This window comes from Erythrolamprus reginae, chromosome 9 (genome assembly GCF_031021105.1).
Source record: "Erythrolamprus reginae isolate rEryReg1 chromosome 9, rEryReg1.hap1, whole genome shotgun sequence".
NCBI lineage: Eukaryota > Metazoa > Chordata > Lepidosauria > Squamata > Dipsadidae > Erythrolamprus > Erythrolamprus reginae.
In genome coordinates, this window is record NC_091958.1 from 40,566,830 (window position 1) to 40,586,770 (window position 19,941).

The window sequence follows — 19,941 nt, forward strand, 5'->3', positions numbered from 1 at the left end:
TCTTCCTGACAACTTTATTGCTTGCTTTGTTTCCCCTTTTGCAGGAGTGAAGAGGTGGACATTAAAGTTCTCAAGCCAACTCTATCCCAGGGCTTTGGGAGTTGTAAATGCATCTGTAGACACATTGGTAGATAGCTTGTCTGTAGGGTTTCATGTAGACATATGAATAGGAGTAGGCCATACTGTTTCTGGGGAGGAGAGAGAAAAGTGGAAGAAAAAGGAAACATCATTTTTCCAACGCTTTTACAAGCAATAACCAGAAGAGCATCTGTATTTTCTTTCATGCACCCATGTTGTGTGTGTACATGTACAATCTATCCCAAAGGATAATCAGAGAATGCTTACATGTTGCCTTTGTATCTTGGGCTGGCTAAAATGGAGTTGTCTCATGTGCATGTCAAGTGTGCATGCACACTCTAGTAGTGTGCCATATGTGACCAGGAGGCTGAGAGTAGAGCCTCTCCAAGCTTCCTGGTCCCTGCCCAAAGCCATGGATGCCAAAACCAAGACGTAAATGCCTGTTTTCAGCAGAAATATAAATTTCAGTCATGTACCTGTGGGATATTGCAGCTGGCCGTAAATGCAAGCTGGTTGCTGAGTGCCCAAAATTTGGCCATATGACTGAGGGAGGAGGAGTAGATGTTGAAAATTTGGAACTGGGTCATAAGGATCTTTTGGGAAGCCCACCCTAGCTTTGAATGGTTGCTGAGCGACTGGTCCTAAAGCGGGGATTACCAGTATTACACACAGCTTTTTTTTTTCAACATAGTTGGGCTAAAGGTTTGCTTATCAGCTTTCTTAATTATAGGTTTCAAGGTTTCTACTTTCAAGGTAAGGCTCATGGAGCCTGCCCATTACAGTTGCATATAAATCCAATAAATAAAATAAATAAGCAAGCTGCATGATAGAGTTCTAGAAGTGGCTGCCATTTTGTCCCAGCGACAGAATGGCAGCTGTGTTTGGGTCCCGGCTGTATGGCTGGGGACACTGCTTAGTTTCACTGCCTTTACAAAGTCTACACAAGGCTTGTTCAGAAACCTCGGCACCGCTGTGGAGGCGTCGTTAAGGCAGCAAAAAGATTCAGTTTTTCTGGCAGCTGCCATTTTGTCCCCACCCATAAGCAGGCAGCACAAAATGGCTGCCACGTTTGGATCTCCTCTGTATGGTCGTGGGCTGCCCTCCTTCCACGACGTAAGGTCTGGAGAGCTTCGAAAGGTGAGTGTGGGGAGGAGAGCCAAGCGCTCTGGAGTCCTGGTGAGATGGGATAGGAATGGGGGAGAGCAGCCCTGCAGCACCCCTGTAGCTGGTCGTGAGGGAACAATTCCAGAAGTGACGGCCATTTTGTCCCGTCCTCCTCCCCCAGCGTGAAGAAGTCAAGGGTGGGGCACAATTGGCATATTTGGAGGAGGCCCAAGCGGAATGCGATGGGGACGGGAGGTGCTGTAGTGACCCTGTAGTGGGTCTGAAGGGTAAATGGCCACAGGGCTGCTGAAGCCATTCTGTGAGGGTTATCCGGAAAGTAAGGTTACAAGGCATGTAGCTTTTGTGGGGAATGTTCGTGGGGGAGGTTGGTATGACTCATGTAGCAGGAAGGCAGTGGGCAGTGCCAGCGGTCAGGAGATCATCAACTGGCGTTGTGGTTAGAGATGAGCATCCTCATTCCGTTTCCCGCCGTTTTCCACCAAGTGTGAAGTGTGCGCTGTAATTTATTTATTTATTTATTTATTGGATTTGTATGCCGCCCCTCTCCGTAGACTCGGGGCGGCTAACAGCAGTAATAAAAAACATCATGTAAATCCAATACTAAAAACAACTAAAAAACCCTTATTGTAAAACTAAACATCCATACAAACAAACATACCATGCATAAATTGTAAAGGCCTAGGGAGAAAGAATATCTCAGTTCCCCCATGCCTGACGGCAGAGGTGGGTTTTAAGCAGCTTATGAAAGGCGAGGAGGGTGGGGGCAATTCTAATCTCCGGGGAGAGTTGGTTCCAGAGGGCCGGGGCCGCCACAGAGAAGGCTTTTCCCCTGGGCCCCGCCAAGCGACATTGTTTTGTTGACGGGACCCGGAGAAGGCCAATTCTGTGGGACCTAACCGGTCGCTGGGATTCGTGTGGCAGAAGGCGGTCTCATAGATACCCTAGTCCGGTGCCATGAAGGGCTTTATAGGTGATGACCAACTACTCAAATGCTAAGGGCATGAATGCTACTGTGAATCATCTTGAAATAGTTTCAGCTTATGGAGAGGATGTAATGTCAAGACAGCAATGTGACAAAATAGGTCAGTTTTCTGTAGCATATCATCAGTCACAGTGGATGACCATCCACTTCTGTCTTCATTGTGTATTTCCGTCCTTCCGAAATTGAAATTCCATACCCATTTTGCAGTTCGCACTTGGAGGGAAACGGAATGAGGACGCTCATCTCTTACCTTCACCACAACGCCAGTCAATGACCTACTGACCACTGGCACGGCTCGTTCTCTTCCTCTCACTTCCCACTACACAATAGTAATGCCAACTTCCCCCGCGAACATTCGCCATGAGAGCTACATGCCTTGTAACCTATTTCCAGATAACTCTCATAGTTTGAAATGGTCGTGTAATTTGTGGGCATCTCTTGTAACTGTTAAGCAACCTGTGCTCCCTCAAGAACTATCAGTACTCTTGCTAACTATTTCAATACGCTCCTTTATTTATTTATTCATTCATTCATTCATTCATTCATTCATTTATTTATTTATTTATTTATTTATTTATTTATTAATAAGATTTGTATGCCGCCCCTCTTCGCAGACTCGGGGTGGCTAACAGCAATAATAATACTATGTAAACAAATCTAATATTTAAGTTAATTTAAAACCCCAATTTAGAAACCAATCATACATACTAACATACCATGCATAAATTTTATAAGCCTAGGGGGAGGGAAAGTCTCAATTCCCCCATGCCTGATGACAGAGGTGGGTTTTAAGGAGCTTATGAAAGGCAAGGAGGGTGAGGGCAACTCTGATATCTGGGGGGAGTTGGTTCCAAAGGGTCGGGGCCGCCACAGAGAAGGCTCTTCCCCTGGCTCCCGCCAAATGACATTGTTTAGTTGACGGGACCCGGAGAAGACCCACTCTGTGGGACCTAACCGGTCGCTGGGATTTGTGCGGCAGAAGGTGGTCCCGGAGATATTCCGGTCCGGTGCCATGAAGGGCTTTATAGGTCATAACCAACACTGAATTGTGACCGGAAACTGATCGGCAACCAATGCAGACATTTTCTTTGCATCAAACAATTTCTTTGGGGGCTCCCTGTTCCCCACTCACCTACCTCTTTTAACCGAAAGGTGTTGGGGTGTTAAAAACAAGATGGGGTAGGGATGGTAGGATAAATCGAATATATTGCCAAGGTCATCTAATTTCACAAAAAGTGAAGGTAAACTTTCCCTTGCACATATGTGCTAGTCGTTCCCGACTCTAGGAGGCAGTGCTCATCTCCGCTTCAAAGCTGAAGAGCCAGCACTGTCCGTGGTCATGTGGTTTAGTGTGACCATCACTAAACACTGAAGGCACGTGGAAGGCTGTTACCTTCCCACCAAAGGTGGTCCTTATTTTTCTACTTGCATTTTATGTGCTTTTGAACATAAGCACATAACCACATTTTGGCACTGAACCTGGGACAACTAACAGGAGGTTGCTCTGTTAAGCGGTGCTAGGGATTCAAACCGCTGACCTGCCGACCTTTCTGATCATAAATCTCAGCATCTTAGCCACTGAACCACTGCATCCCCGCTGAAAGTACAGATCTCCAAACTTGACAACTTTAAGGCTTGTGGACTTCAATTCCCAGAATTCCTTAGCCAGCCATTAAGAAAACTCATCCTGGGTGAGGAATTCTGGGAGCTGAAGTCCACAAGCCTTAATGTTACCTATTTTGTAGCACCAGCTTCGTAAGCAGCTATGTCTACGGTCTGTTTATAATCATTTTCCGTTTCAAGTAGAACCTACAGCTTTCTACCAAAATGGTTTTATTTATCTATTTATTTATTAGATTTCTATGCCGCCCTTCTCGAGGCGACTCAGTGGGGCGTACAACATTAAATATGACAATATATATGAAATTTAATAACTATAAAATATGAAATTTTACTAAAAACATTTTAAAACGTTTTTAAAATGTTTTGCTTGGTTCCAGGGGAATCCTGTAAAAGCTCCCATTGGACCAGGGGCTGTGGCTTAGAGCAGTGTTTCCCAACCTTGGCAACTTGAAGATATCTGGACTTCAAGTTGCCACGGTTGGGAAACACTGGCTTAGAGCCCGGTTGAGGAGGGAGACTTTCCTTTCGGGCTGCGAATTGTCTGGTCAGCCTTGGGGGGAGAGTTCCTCTCTGAGCAAAAGAGGTACCTGCGTCCATTTGTGGCTGCACAGGATTGTTGTACATCTTCAGGAATTTCCCCGGGCTCAAACATTCTTGGCTCCTGCACAAATACTGTATGGTTTCCGCTGGGATCAGCAGCTCCGGCACAGCCGTCTGGAGGCATTCGCCCAGGCCTTTGTTGCCCACCTTGAGAGGAGAAAGGAAGCCTGGTGGATTTAATCCCGTGGCGTTTGTTCTGGATTTAGTGTATACGTTGACTTGGTCAGGCTTTTCTACTTCCGCCAATGCTGCTCAGGCAACTGACTTTTCAAAGCTTGGGGACTGGGAGCTGAAAGGAAGCTCCCAATTCGGATTGTGCAGAATTGACATAAGATGAGTCATCAATGCAGTGATACCTCTACCTAAGAACACCTCTACTTATGAACTTTTCTAGATAAATGGATGTTCAAGATTTTTTTGCCTCTTCTCAAGAACCATTTTCCACTTACAAACCTGAGCCTCCGAAACTATAACTGGAAAAGACGGGGAGAAGCCTCTGTGGGGCCTCTCTAGGAATCTGAGAGGAAACAAGGCCTCCACCCTCCCTGTGGTTTCCCCCAATCGCACGCATTATTTGCTTTTACATTGATTCCTATGGGAAAATTTGCTTCTTCTTACAAGCTGTTCTACTGGTCACAAGAACCTGGAATACATTAAGTTCATAAGTAGAGGTACCTCTGTTTATATATTTTTAAAAATAATCCGAACTCTAACCCAAGAGAAACCAGATTCTTTATTTCCGTGACCAGGATACTGCTCTTAAAAAATAAATGAATCAGTAATTGTTTTTCATTAGTTATGTTCACGTAAATCACATTCATGCATTAGAAGCCCATCATGCCCTTAGCACTGGCTCCCCAAATTGTTCCCTACATGCTGGCATTGTTAACCTAGAATATGTCAAAACAATGTAAGCCCCTACCTGGACATAAGACCAGGAAAGAACAGACTTCTGAAGAAATGGAGGAGACACTTAGTAGTATCGTGACCAAAGTAAGGAGGTGTAAGCGACTGAAATGCCAGATTTTTTGATCTATCAGGATTTGGTATACTTATGCTATCTGAAGACATCTAAGAGTCTTGAGCAAAAAACTGGAGAAATGTTCTGGCTACAGAAGTGTACATTTCTACCAACTTTGTCCCAAATGAAGGAGATCCATGGTTGAAATGTATACTGCTAAAAAATAAATAAAGGTAACACTCAAATAATACATCCTAGATCTGAATGAAGGAAATATTCTCATTGAATACTGGACTTTGTTGTGTACAAAGTTGAATGTGCTGACAACATGTGAAATTGATTGTCAATCAGTGTTGCTTCCTAAGTGGACAGTTTGATTTCACAGAAGTTTGATTGACTTGGAGTTATTTGGTGTTGTTTAAGTGTTCCCTTTATTTTTTATTTTTTTTGAGCAGTGTATTATCCTTAGATGCAGCCAAGTCTTGACTGTAAAAAATATGACTTCAGCAACCGAGTTGTCAAAGCATGGAACTACAGTAATTACCTGACTCAGTAGTGTCAACCCCTAACTCCCAACATTTTTCCCTTAGACTATCCATGATTGACCTCTCCAGGTTCCTTAGAGGTCAGTAAGGGGTGTGCATAAGTGCACCAGTGTGCCTTCCGTCCCCTGTCCAATTGTCTCTCCTTATCTCATTTATCTTTTCTTCCTTTCAAATGTGTTCATCTATACTTTTATATCTTTTCTTCTATTCTTTTCTTTATATTATTACATATCTATTCTCTTCAATGTGTATTATGTATTGGACAAAATATAATAATAATAATAATAATAATAATAATAATAATAATAATATGCTTGTCTATGCTTGTAGTCAGTCTGTGCGATGCTGCAAAAAGATCGCACAGACTGATTACAAGCATAGACATGATGCTGTGGCACAGATGATCCACTGGAACTTGTGCCGGAACTACCATTTACCAGTGGCAAAGAACTGGTGGGATCATAAGCCCGAAAAAGTGGTCGAAAATGAGCAAGCAAAACTACTGTGGGACTTCCGACTTCAGACTGACCGAATTCTGAAGCATAACACACCAGACATTGTGATCGTGGAGAAAAAGAAAGTATGGATCATCGACATCGCAATTCCAGGCGACAGCAGAATTGTGGAGAAGCAGCTAGAGAAATTAGTGAAATACGAAGATCTAAAAATCGAGCTGCAATGACTCTGGCATAAACCAGTGAAAGTGGTCCCAGTGGTACTTGGCACGCTGGGCGCAGTGCCAAAGGATCTCAGCGGACATTTGAAAACCATCGGAATTGACAAAATCTCCATCTGTCAATTGCAAAAGGCCGCTTTACTGGGATCGGCAAACATAATTCACCGCTACATCACACAGTCCTAGGTGCTTGGGAAGCGCCCGACTGGTGATGAAATACGAAATCCAGCATAGTGATCTCGTTTGCTGTGTTGTACTGACATAATAATAATAATAATAATAATAATAATAATAATAATAATAATAATAATCATAGTTCCCTCTAAGCTGAGCAGTGAGCAATCGCTCACTTAAAAATCATCATCAACTCAAGAGTTTTCCAAACCTGCCCAGAAGCCGAGAGGGAAAGAATGAGAGGGAAGGAGAGAGAGAGGAAGAGAGAGAAACAGATAGAAAAAAGAGAGGAAGGAAAAGAGAAAGAAAAAGAATGGGAGTAAGGAAGAGAGAAAGAAAATCAAAATCTAGTTTGAAACTAGCTCAACTATTTAAGTGGCATTTTGATATTGATAGAGTTGCCCTATTATGAGCTCACTGTTATAGACACACAGTACAGTATTTTATTTTGAAATTCTCTGAGGCAAAACAGGGTGGGTTGTTTGTTTGTTTGTTTGTTTGTTTGTTTGTTTGTTATTTCTGTGCCGCCCAGTCCCGAAGGGACTGCCGCTCAGACACTATGCTTTTCCGCCCACCCCCAAAAAAAATTAGAGGGAACACAATAATAATAATAATAATAATAATAATAATAATAATAATAATAATAATGTCTATTTTGGACCAGATGCTGGTCCTGGGGAAATGAACCTGATGCCAGCGAGAGAACTGCTGAAGGAATCTGCTCTCACTCACCTTGAGGGTTACAAGATACACCCCCATCTTGAGAATGAGTGTAAGACACTCGTTAATAACCTCTTCTATGGTCTGAGTCTGGGTAACGTCTTCCAAAGTTACAGGCACTTCCAGTTTGGTGGCATTCCATTGAGGAAAAAGTCTGGTGGGGATGTTATGAGACATTACCAATATCTTAATATCTTGTAGTAAAGCCCTAAAAGGAAGAGAGAAACTATTAAACCCATAGGTCTCTGCACGCCCATTATGCATACACTTGCATCCATGTTCTATCCAAATCAAGATGTTTAAGGCTTGCAGCTACCTACCAATGAAGGGGTCACATGACTCACATCAGAGGCACTAGTTACATTGCCCATGGACATGGGAGGTTGCCTCCCTTCCTTCCAAGTATTTTTATAGCGCTTCCTGTTCTAAAACCCCTGAGGGGGTTTACAATAATTATGAAAACAAGGTAAAAGCTGGAGAAAAAACTACGGTAAGTGTAAACACCTGATGTTCTGTTTATCAATTTGTACCTTACATTTAACTTACTATACAGATGTATTTTTTAAACTTTTTACCTTGCATTTTTTTAATAGCAAAAGCACAGGTAAAATATATAAATAATGTAATGTAATCGACAGGATCTGGAGGAGGCCGATTCTGTGCGATCTAATGGGCCTCTGCAAGCAGGGGTGGGCTATTGCCCGGATGGGGACGACGACGCAGTGGGGTAGAGAAAATGGAGCTCCACCCCAGAGCACCCAATTTGCACTGGAAGATGTTGAAAGAAAATGCAGGGCATCCTGCATAAGTGAGGACAAATAAAGGGAAATATTTCTTCACCCAGAGGGTCCTTGGTTGATGGAATTCACTTCCAGAAGAGGTTGTGACAGCTGTCAGCCTTGATAGCTTCAACGCAGGATTAGACACCCAAGTTACAGACCAAATATAGTACAAGATCATTAGGTGCAGTCTTTCAGCCAAGGGCATCATATTCAGACAGCCCCTTTCCAACGGAACCGTGCAGAGAAACTTGGGCATATCTCCGGGACTGCCTTCTGCCGCACGAATCCCAGCGACCGGTTAGGTCCCACAGAGTTTAGTTTAGTTTAGTTTAGTTTTATTGAATTTGTATGCCGCCCCTCTCCATAGACTCAGGGCGGCTAACAACAGTGGTAAAAACAACATGCGACAATCCAATACTAAAACAGCTTAAAACCCTTATTTTAAAACCAATCATACATACATACAAACATACCATACATAAATTGTAGAAGCCTAGGGGGAAAGAATATCTCAGTTCCCCCATGCCTGATGACAGAGGTGGGTTTTAAGAAGCTTACGAAAGGCAAGAAGGGTGGGGGCTATTCTAATCTCTGGGGGGAGTTGGTTCCAGAGGGCCGGGGCCGCCACAGAGAAGGCTCTTCCCCTGGGCCCCGCCAAGCGACATTGTTTAGTTGACGGGACCCGGAGAAGGCCAACTCTGTAGGACCTAATTGGTCGCTGGGATTCATGCGGCAGAAGGCGGTCCCGGAGATAACCTGGCCCGGTGCCATGAAGGGCTTTATAGGTCATAACCAACACTTTAAATTGTGACCGGAAACTGATCAGCAACCAATGCAGACTGCCGAGTGTTGGTGTGACATGGGCATATTTAGGGAAGCCCATGATTGCTCTCGCAGCTGCATTCTGCACGATCAGAGTTGGCCTTCTCCGGGTCCCATCGACTAAACAATGTTGTTTGGCGGGACCCAGGAGAAGAGCCTTCTCTGTGGCGGCCCCGACCCTCTGGAACCGGCTCCCCCCCGGAGATCAGAACTGCCCCCACCCTCCTTGCCTTTCGTAAAGTTCTTAAGACCCATCTCTGCCGTCAGGCATGGTGGAACTGAGACATCTCCCCCGGGCCTACACAGTTTATACATGGTATGTTTGTGTGTATGTTTGCTTTTAATAATGGAGCTTTTAGTGTTTTTTAAATTATTAGATTTGTTCTTACATTGTCTTTGTTATTGTTGTGAGCCGCCCCAAGTTTACGGAGAGGGGCGGCATACAAATCTAATAAATAAATATAAATAAATAAATCTGAGATGCCTCCCTCTTGCTTCCCCACAGCTCTCTTCCCTGGAGGGAATGCTTGACTTACGCTGTTCCCTGATTTTCAAAGAGGCTCAGGTCCATGAGGATGTTGTAGAGGGTGCCGCTGGAGGCCTGAGGGGAAGGGGAGAGCATCAGGATATGAAGTTCTGCAAGCGTTTTCACTCAGTTCTGTTATTCTGCATTGGAAGCAGGGGTGGGCTGCTAGCCGGAACGCTAAATTGCGCTCGCCACCACGGCTTGCAAGTGCTGGCGGGGCCAGCGGATTTTGCTTCTGCACCTGTGGAGGTAGCAAAATCGTGCACGGAGCTGCAGGTGCACCCGTGTTTCGGCATGCACGGAAGCAAAAAAGCCTTGCTGAAACACGAGTGCCCCTGCGGCGCCGTGCACAATTTTGCTACCTCCACAGGCGCAGAGGCAAAATCGCGCTGGCCCTGCAAGCACTCACGAGCCGCCGCAGCGAGCACAATTTGGTTGGTTATGTTGGTTATGACCTATAAAGTCCTCCATGGCACCGGACCAGATTATCTCAGAGACCGCCTTCTGCTGCACAAATCCCAGCGACCAGTTAGGTCCCACAGAGTGGGCCTTCTCCGGCTCCCCTCAACTAAACAATGTCGTTTGGTGGGGCCCAGGGGAAGAGCCTTCTCTGTGGCGGCCCCGGCCCTCTGGAACCAACTCCCCCCCCCCCCGGAGATTAGAATTGCCCCCACCCTCCTCGCCTTTCTTAAGCTTCTTAAAATTCACTTCTGCCGTCAAGTATGGGGGAACTGAGATACTCTTTCCCCCTAGGCCTTTACAATTTACGCATGCTATGTTTGTTTGTTTGTATGTATGATTAGTTTTACAATAAGGTTTTTTTAGTTGTTTTAGTATTGGATTTACATGCTGTTTTTTATTGTTGTTGTTAGCCGCCCCGAGTCTACGGAGAGGGGCGGCATACAAATCCAATAAATTAAATAAATAAACAAACAAACAAACAAACAAATAAATAAATAAATAAAATTTAACATTCTGGCTAGCAGCCCACCCCTGATTGGAAGTGTTCAGAAACTTCTGCTGGGGAGTTTTCTTAATTCTGCAAGCGACCAAACTACGTTGTGCGGCTCGTAATACCGGTATGTATGATTACGGACTGGTGCTTAAATTGGATGTAGGTTTTGTCACCGTTTGTTATAAATCCCTCCGCAATTTAACGAAAGGATTTTTCATTTTCTTCTGATGCTCTTAAATAGTTGCTTGACCTACCTCCAGAATGTGGAGTATGCACTGGGAGTAGATGAGAAGGATCCCCGAGGCGCCTTCCCCCAAATGGGATCGTGAAATCTTCTGGAAAAGCTGTTCGTGGTAGTCTTGTAAAAGGAAGCGGGAAAGATCAACAGAGAGATCAGCTCAGAATCCCCCCCCCCTAAAAAAAAAACAGAGGGAGCAGGAGGAAGGGTAGGAGGCCAGTTCCTGCTGGATGGGGCTTGTTCCCAGCTTTCTCACTGGTGTCAGCGGGACCTGCCTCATTTTCGAGACCGCCTTCTGCCCCATGAATCCCAGCGACCAGTGAGGTTCCACAGAGTTGGCCTCCTTAGGGTCCTGTCGACAAAACAATGTTGGCTGATGGGACCAAGGGGAAGAGCCTTCTCTGTGGGAGCCCCGACCCTCTGGAATTAGCTCCCCCCAGAGATTCGCACTGCCCCCACCCTCCTCGCCTTCCTAAAGAGCTTAAAAACTCATCTTTGCCGCCAGGCTGGGGACTTTTAGATCTTCCCCCTGACCAATGAATATTTTCAGTATGAGTGTTGAATGATTGGTTTGATAGGTTTTACTTTCTTTTAATTGAATTTAATGGTTGTTTTTAATGTAGTATTAATTGGATTTATATTATTGTTCTGTTTTTGTATATGCTGTGAGCCGCCCCGAGTCCTTGGAGAGGGGCAGCATACAAATCCAATTAAATAAATAAATTTGCCTATAACAGTGATGGCGAACCTTTTTTTTCCTCAGGTGCTGAAAGAGTGTGTGTGCGTGCTATCGTGCATTCGTGGGTTCCCACACCCATAATTCAATGCCTGGGGAGGGCAAAAACAACTTCCCTCACCCCCTGGAGGCCTTCTGTTTCCCAAGTTCTGATGGGTCCAGTAGGCTCATGTTTCACCCTCCCCAGGCGCCAAAGGCTACCCTGCAGCTGGGGAAGGGTAAAATGCCCTCCCCCATTCCCCTGGAAGCTCCCTGGAAGCCAAAAAACCCCTCCCAGAGCCTCTGTGTGAGCCAAAAATCAGCTGGCTGGAACACCAATGCACATTGGAGCTGAGCTAGGACAACGGCTCGCATGCCAGCAGATATGGCTCTGTGTGCCACCTGTGGCATCCATGCCATAGGTTCGCCATCACTGGCCTGTAGGCTGTGGAGGAGACAGGGTGTCATGCCTGATGATTCAGAGATACACCATCATACTAATGGATTATTAACCTGTCTCAAAAAACAATTTCCCAATTGAGCATGTGATGCAAAAGGCCAGTTATGAATTAGGTAAGCTTGCTGAAGTAGAAGGGCAATGCTGGCAGTGACTTCTGGGCATTGTGATCAAGCAATTGTTCCCCACCTCTGCACTGGAACAAATAGATGTGGCAAACCTTAAGTATTGGTTTAAATGGGTTTTTTTTAACCCCGTGATAAATCTGGACTAAAAGCCACCTGTAGAGAAGAGAGAGGATTGGCTTGAAGGACAAAGGGAGGATCCACCAGCAAGGCTAAGATGAGCCCAGGCCAAAAAGGGAATCACAAAAATGCCTAGGACAGCCACCCACTCCAATTCCTATGGAGATAAAAAAGAGAGTCCCTTCAATTCAATTCAATTTATTAGATTTGTATGCCGCCCCTCTCCGAAGACTCGGGGCGGCTCACAACAACAATAAAAACAGTATAACAATGGAACAAATCTAATAATAAAATTACATTAAAAAACCCCAACAATTTCAAAACCATACAACACATACATACCAAACATAAAATATAAGAAAGCCTGGGGGAGATGTCTTAATTCCCCCATGCCTGGCGATATAGGTGGGTCTTGAGTAACTTGCGAAAGACAAGGAGGGTGGGGGCCATTCTAATCTCTGGGGAGAGTTGATTCCAGAGGGCCGGGGCCGCCACAGAGAAGGCTATTCCCCTGGGGCCCGCCAAACGACATTGTTTGGTCGCCGGGACCCGGAGAAGGCCAACTCTGTGGGACCTTATCGGCCGCTGGGATTCGTGCGGTAGAAGGCAGTTCCGGAGGTATTCTGGTCCGATGCCATGAAGGGCTTTAAAGGTCATTACCAACACTTTGAATTGTGACCGGAAACCGATCGGCAGCCAGTGCAGGCCACGGAGTGTTGTAGAAACACTTCAACCTTGCAAGGCGGCGTTACTACAGTTGTTCTGATACGAGTAATATTAGGTCTACATGGTGTCTGTTTCTTAATCTGGTCTACATGTTTGGGCTGGATTCAAAACTGAGGTTAATACCTGCATTGTCTTCATGGTGACCAACACCGAGCGAGTGAGAGTGAGATAGGCAGACCTCGGCCCTACAGACAAGGCTCGTGAAAGCCCTCCCATTTGGGGAAATCTCACCAGCTGGGAAGCTTCAGAGAGCCATGGAAGAGGACCATCCCAGGGCAAGCAAAGATTTCAGGGAGACCTTAGAACCTTTCCCTCAGGGAGAGCATCCAGGGACTTCGTGGCCCTTCACAAGGAAGCTCAGACTTTCGGAGGTCGTGGTGAGACTGACTGCGATACCTGTGATTTCATCCTCACTGGCATTTTCTTGCAGTATCGCAACAACGATCATCCGCTGAAGCAGATACTTCTGTGGGGGGAAAGCAACCAGAAGATTTAGCCTCTGCGCTTCAGGGCTTTTCCTTCACTATGTGAAGCTCTGTCAACAGTGCAATAAATGTTGCAGAAATAATCTGTCATTTTATTTTATTATTATTATTTATTAGATTTGTATGCTGCCCCTCTCCGAAGACTCGGGGCGGCTCACAACAATAACAACAATGTAACAAATCTAATACATTAAAAGAAGTCTAAAACCCATTATTTAGAAACCATACAACACACATAGAAACATAGAAGACTGACGGCAGAAAAAGACCTCATGGTCCATCTAGTCTGCCCTTATACTATTTTCTGTATTTTATCTTAGGGTGGATCTATGTTTATCCCAGGCATGTTTAAATTCAGTTACTGTGGATTTACCAACCACGTCTGCTGGAAGTTTGTTCCAAGCATCTACTACTCTTTCAGTAAAATAATATTTTCTCATGTTGCTTTTGATCTTTCCCCCAACTAACTTCAGATTGTGTCCCCTTGTTCTTGTGTTCACTTTCCTATTAAAAACACTTTCCTCCTGAACCTTATTTAACCCTTTACCATATTTAAATGTTTCGATCATGTCCCCCCTTTTCCTTCTGTCCTCCAGACTATACAGATTGAGTTCATTAAGTCTTTCCTGATACGTTTTATGCTTAAGACCTTCCACCATTCTTGTAGCCCGTCTTTGGACCTGTTTGATTTTATCAATCTCTTTTTGTAGGTGAGGTCTCCAGAACTGAACACAGTATTCCAAATGGGGTCTCACCAGCACTCTATATAGCGGGATCATAATCTCCATCTTCCTGCTTGTTATACCTCTAGTATACCTCTAGTACACTCGTACCATACATAAATAATATCTTTATAAATTTATCTTTATAAATATACTGCTCACAAAAACAAAGGGAACACTAAAATGACACATCCTAGATCTGAATAAATGAAATATTCCCATTCAATATTTCATTTGTACAACTATTCCATTTGCACAACAGCATGTGAAATTGACTGTCAATCAGGGTTGCTTCTTAAGTGGACAGTTTGATTTCACAGAAGTTTGATTTACTTGGGAGTTATATTCTGTTTTTTTGAGCAGTGTATTTTGGTAGGTCTCCCCAAAATCCATCAAGATACAGGATACAGAAAAACTAAAGCAAAACTCTAGAAAATTTGGGTGCTCAAAAGAGAAAACTCTAGAAAGGGTGCTCAAAAGGGTGCTCAAACAGCTTGGGAGACAGAGTCTGGAGATTCATCCCTCTGTCCTCAGAACACTGAATCAACAAGAAAGCAGTTGGATTTTAGCCTAACATTACAGCAATCTGTGGTGAGTTTCTAGGTCCGTGTATCCTGCAAATCCAAGCAAATGGCAGACATGTCTAAGTAGGAGAGGGCCCAAAAACTCAAGATGGTGGTTGCTACCACATGGATGAAGCCCCAAGAGATGGCAGCCATAATCTTGGGCGTGGGAGGATTCATGTTCTGCAGATGTCCCTGTACACTGGAGTAGATGGCTGTGCCCTGATTAACCTGAGTCAAACTCAGCCAGTGGCTGAATCCAGACAAAATGCTAGGCCCATGATGGCGAACCTATGGCACGCGTGCATAGGTGGCACACGGAGCCATATGTGAAGACATGCGAGGCATTGCTCTTTGTCAACCTCCAGCACACGTGTGCTAGCCAGTTGATTTTCGGCCTTGGGGAAGGTTGTTTCGCCCTCCAGAGCAGTGTTTCCCAACCTTGGCAACTTGAAGATATTTGGACTTAAACTTCCAGAATTCCCCAGCCAGCATTTGCTGGCTGGGGAATTCTGGGAGGTGAAGTCCAAATATCTTCAAGTTGCCAAGGTTGAGAAACACTGCTCCAGAGGCTTCAGAGAAGAGTGCAAAAAACTGCCCAACAGGAAGTTTGGAAATAGAGACTTCCGGTTTGCCTGTTGTGCTGTTTTACGCAGGAAGCTTCCATGGAGACTCCGGAGTTTGAGAAACAGCACAACAGACAAAACGGAAGTCCATTTTTCTGAACTTCCTGTTTGCTCGTTTGACTGTTTATCCTCCATCTCAGGCTTCAGTGAGGCCTGTGCGCATGCACAGGGATGGGGGCGATTGTGCACATGCTCATGGGCAGCACGGGCAGGTGCGCATGCGTGAAGGGGGAAGGAATGAGTGTGGGGACCTGAGTGCATGTTCACTAGCATATGTACGCACACCCTTTTGACACCCAAAAATGTTTGCCATCACTGTGCTAGGCTATAAACCATGCTCTATACATATAGTTTTACATGCTCTAATGCAGGAGTCTCTAAACCTGACAACTTTTAAGACTTGTGGCATTAAAGCGGCTGGCTGGGGAATTCTGGGAGTTGAAGTCCACAAGTCTTAAATTTGCCAAGTTTGGAGATCCCTGCTCTAACATCTTCTAACTTGAGCCTGGAGACCAAACCAGAGATGCTCAGGAAACATTACAGCCCCCATGCGCAGAAGTAGTCAGACCCATCTGTGTTTTGAGCCAGAGCAGAGGAAACGAAAAGGAACAAACGGCCTTTCTGATGGCCCCTGACCAGCAGAAAAGGTTCCCCGGAAACCTCCAAATAGAGAGAAAAACCCATCCAAACCTTAGGAGGTCAGAAAAAAACCTTCAAGGTGGCAGTAAAACAGGGAGCGAGGTAGCCAGAAGAAACCTGACTTCCAGACACATCCAGGCATGGCCTTCCTCCAGGATTGGATCTCCAGTCTAGCCAAGAATCTTGGGATCTCCGAGTGGTACCCCATCCACAGACTCTGTGGGGCAACTCTCGCAGCCACAACATTTATTTTTATTTATTTATTTTGTCCAATACACAATACATATTGAAGAGAATAGACATGAAGTATTGTATATAAAGAAAAGGATAGAAGAAAAGATATAAAAATAGAGGAGAAGATTTATTATTATTATTATTATTATTATTATTATTATTATTATTATTATTTATTAGATTTGTATGCCGCCCCTCTCCGAAGACATATGAAAGGAAGAAAAGATATATGATATATAAGATAAGGAGAGACAATTGGACAGGGGATGAAAGGCACACTAGTGCACTTATGTACGCCCCTTACTGACCTCTTAGGAACCTGGAGAGGTCAATCGTGGATAGTCTAAGGGAGAAATGATGGAGGTTAGGGGTTGACACTACTGAGTCCAGTAATGAGTTCCACGCTTCGACAACTTGATTGATTGCTAAAGTCATATTTTTTACAGTCAAGTTTGGAGCGATTAATATTAAGTTTGAATCTGTGGCGTGCTCTTGTGTTGTTGCGGTTGAAGCTGAAGTAGTCATTGACAGGCAGGACGTTGCAGCATATGATCTTGTGGGCAATACTTAAATCGTGTTTTAGGCGTCGTAGTTCTAAGCTTTCTAGATCCAGGATTGTTAGTCTATTTTCGTAAGGTATTCTGTTTCGAGAGGAGGAGTGAAGGGCTCTTCTGGTGAAGTATCTTTGGACGTTAGGGTTAGGGTTAGGCAGATAACCTACTGGTGAGGTTTTGATAGCCCACCAAGCTGTGGGATTCAATAACTGTGACTAACTGACTCAGCAAGATGCCAAACCGAAACCCACCCAACCCCTGATGCCCAGAAGGCCCCACCCCAAGGCCACTGGCCCCCTCGTACCTTCATCTGCTGCCGCCGCCTCTCCTCCAGAGCGCTAAGCAGGGTGTTTCTGGCCACTGTGGGCATCACGTCAGCCATCTTGCTGTGGCAGACTGTTCCAGAACATTCAAGGAGCCAACCTGCCAGCCTGACCTGGCAGTTTCCCTCTAAGCACTTCCTTGGAACTGGCAGTTGGGAGCTTCTATCTTGCCTGGGCGGCTTAGAAACATAGAAACATAGAATCCTGTGGATTTACCAACCACGTCATAAATGAGAAAATAACACCATGATGAGAAAAAACTAGTAGAAATAGAAGTGCAGACTTAGTAAAAAGCTTAACAGTGTTGAAGGAATTATTTGTTTAGCAGAGTGATGGCGTTCGGAGAAAAAACTGTCCTCGTGTCTAGTTGTCTTGGTGTGCAATGCTCTAGCGATGTTTTGAGGGTAGGAGTTGAAACAATATTTTCCCAGCCCTCTTTTTGACTTGTGCAGTATACAGGTCCTCAGATTCTGCAGTTCTGCCTCTCCTCTGAAGTCTGAATAAAGAATTCTATTCTATTCTATTCTATTTTGATTTCTTTCTTTCCTTCTTTCTTTCTTTCTTTCTTTCTTTCTTTATTATTTATTTATTACATTTGTATGCCTCCCCTCTCCATAGACTTGGGGCGGCTAACAACAATGATAAAAACAGCATGTGACAATCCAATAATAAAACAACTAAAACCCCTTATTATAAAACCAAACATACACACAAACATACCATGCATAACTTGTAATGGCCTAGGGGGAAGGAATATCTCAACTGGCGGTATAAATGAGTCTTGAGTAGTTTACGAAAGACAGGGAGGGTGGGGGCAATTCTAATCTCCGGGGGGAGTTGGTTCCAGAGGGCCGGGGCCGCCACAGAGAAGGCTCTTCCCCTGGGGCCCGCCAAACGACATTGTTTAGTCGACGGGACCCGGAGAAGGCCAACTCTGTGGGACCTTATCGGTCGCTGGGATTCGTGCGGTAGCAGGCGGTTCCGGAGGTAATCTGGTCCGATGTAAGAATAGATCACAAACTTCTCCAACACACCTTCCACCCCCTACTTTCCCTACAACGATCCGCTTGTGAGGTGAACTGGGCTGAGAGGGAGCAACTGGCCCAAGGTCCACCTACAGCTTTCAATGGCCAAGGTGGGACTTGAACTCGCTGACTCCTGTCTTTTCATTTACTAACTGGCTTTTCCCACAACTACTCAAGACAGAGGCAATGTATTCCGAAAGCCCTTGAACGCCCTTGCAGGCTTTAAGAAAGATAGAAACTAGCTGGGGAATCTCTCATCTTGTCCCACGTCAGAAATAAAGGAACTAGAAGGAGGAAATTATTAATTTTAAAAAGATTAATTTTTTAAATAAAAACCTAAGTTTATATAACTCTAGCCCAGTGCTGGGGCACATTGATTACAGGGCTAGGTTCAACCAGCAAGTCATTCTGTGTGCATGTCGGTCCAAGGGGGCATTGTAAAAGATGGACAGTGATTTGAATAGTGCCAGTTGGGAGAAGGCCCCATTTTTCCATCCGATCTTTCATCTGTAGCTGGGATAACTCCTCAATTTGCCACTTATGGGGTGTTATCTAGGATCAATGTTTTCTATTGTTTAAACAATTAAGACATCTAAATACAGTAATTTATTTTTAAAATATTAGGGATTTTAGGTTAGATATTTAGCTAATTAATTGGATTTACCATTGTATTTTATTGTTTTTTATTATAGCCGCCTTGAGTCTTCGGAGAGGGGCGGCATAGAAATCCGATAGATAGATAGATAGATAGATAGATAGATAGATAGATAGATAGATAGATAGATAGAGATAGATAGATAGATAGATAGATAGATAGATAGATGATAGATAGATAGATAGATAGATAGATAGATACATAGATAGATAGATAGATAGATAGATAGATAGATAGATAGATAGATAGATAGATAGATAATAGGTAGGTAGGTAGATTAGATATGATAGATAGATAGGCAATATTTTTATTGTTTTATTTCTTGCCTTCTGACATAGCACATACACTAAATGTATGTATTGCTTGTTTCTGTACCCTATAAAAAGACAACCACTGCCACTTTTAATAAATGATTTTTGCTTTGCCTGAATGATTTGTATTTTGAGGTGGGGAAAGCAACCCCTTTGCAAAAAAAAAAAGGCTCTCAAATTCAGGATTGCGCAATCTTGGGGGTGGGATCATAAATTTCAAACTCCTTAATCTACTTTCCTTGGTGTCCAGATGATCAGACCTACCTGGGTTATTCATCTTAAAATAAGATGTACAGTGGTACCTCGTCTTACAAACGCCTTGTCATACAAACTTTTCAAGATACAAACCCGGGGTTTAAGATTTTTTTGCCTCTTCTTACAAACTATTTTCACCTTACAAACCCACCGCTGCCGCTTGGATGCCCCACCTCTGGACTTCCGTTGCCAGTGAAGCACCCGTTTTTGCGCTGCTGGGATTCCCCTGAGGCTCCCCTCCATGGGAAACCCCACCTCTGGACTTCCGTGTTTTTGTGATGCTGCAGGGGAATCCCAGCAGCGCAAAACGGGCGCTTCGCTGGCAACGGAAGTCTGGAGGTGGGGTTTCCCATGGAGGGTAGCCTCAGGGGAATCCCAGCAGCACAGAAATGGACACTTTGGCTGGCAAAAGGGGTGAATTCTGGGCTTGCACGCATTAATCGCTTTTCCACTGATTCCTATGGGAAACACTGTTTCATCTTACAAAGTTTTCACCTTAAGAACCTCGTCCCGGAACCAATTAAGTTTGTAAGACAAGGTATCACTGTATTTATCATTAGACAAAACTTAAACAAAAGTACTGCAAGACAAAGTTGCAG

At 44.4% G+C, this 19,941-nt stretch overlaps 1 protein-coding gene across 1 annotated transcript; it reads right to left on the minus strand.

The window, feature by feature from the left end:
- Positions 1-90: 90 nt before the first annotated feature.
- On the minus strand, positions 91-17,155 carry LOC139172110 (testis-expressed protein 47-like). The gene is made up of 7 exons (XM_070760875.1): positions 17,078-17,155; positions 13,347-13,416; positions 10,824-10,927; positions 9,625-9,689; positions 7,497-7,692; positions 4,396-4,555; positions 91-188 (listed from the first exon to the last, which is right to left on the minus strand). The coding sequence occupies exons 1-7, from the start codon at positions 17,153-17,155 to the stop codon at positions 151-153; spliced, it is 711 nt and encodes a 236-aa protein (XP_070616976.1). The 3' UTR covers positions 91-150.
- Positions 17,156-19,941: the final 2,786 nt, after the last annotated feature.

Excerpts from the sequence above, each read along its gene's own strand:
- LOC139172110 (XM_070760875.1), bottom strand. The coding sequence starts at position 17,155 with ATGGCTGACGTGATGCCCACAGTGGCCAGAAACACCCTGCTTAGCGCT. Across the intron at positions 13,417-17,077 it reads GGCGGCGGCAGCAGATGAAG|AAGTATCTGCTTCAGCGGAT; the intron begins GTACGAGGGGGC and ends TTCCCCCCACAG. Across the intron at positions 7,693-9,624 it reads TTTGAAAATCAGGGAACAGC|GGCTTTACTACAAGATATTA; the intron begins GTAAGTCAAGCA and ends TCTTCCTTTTAG.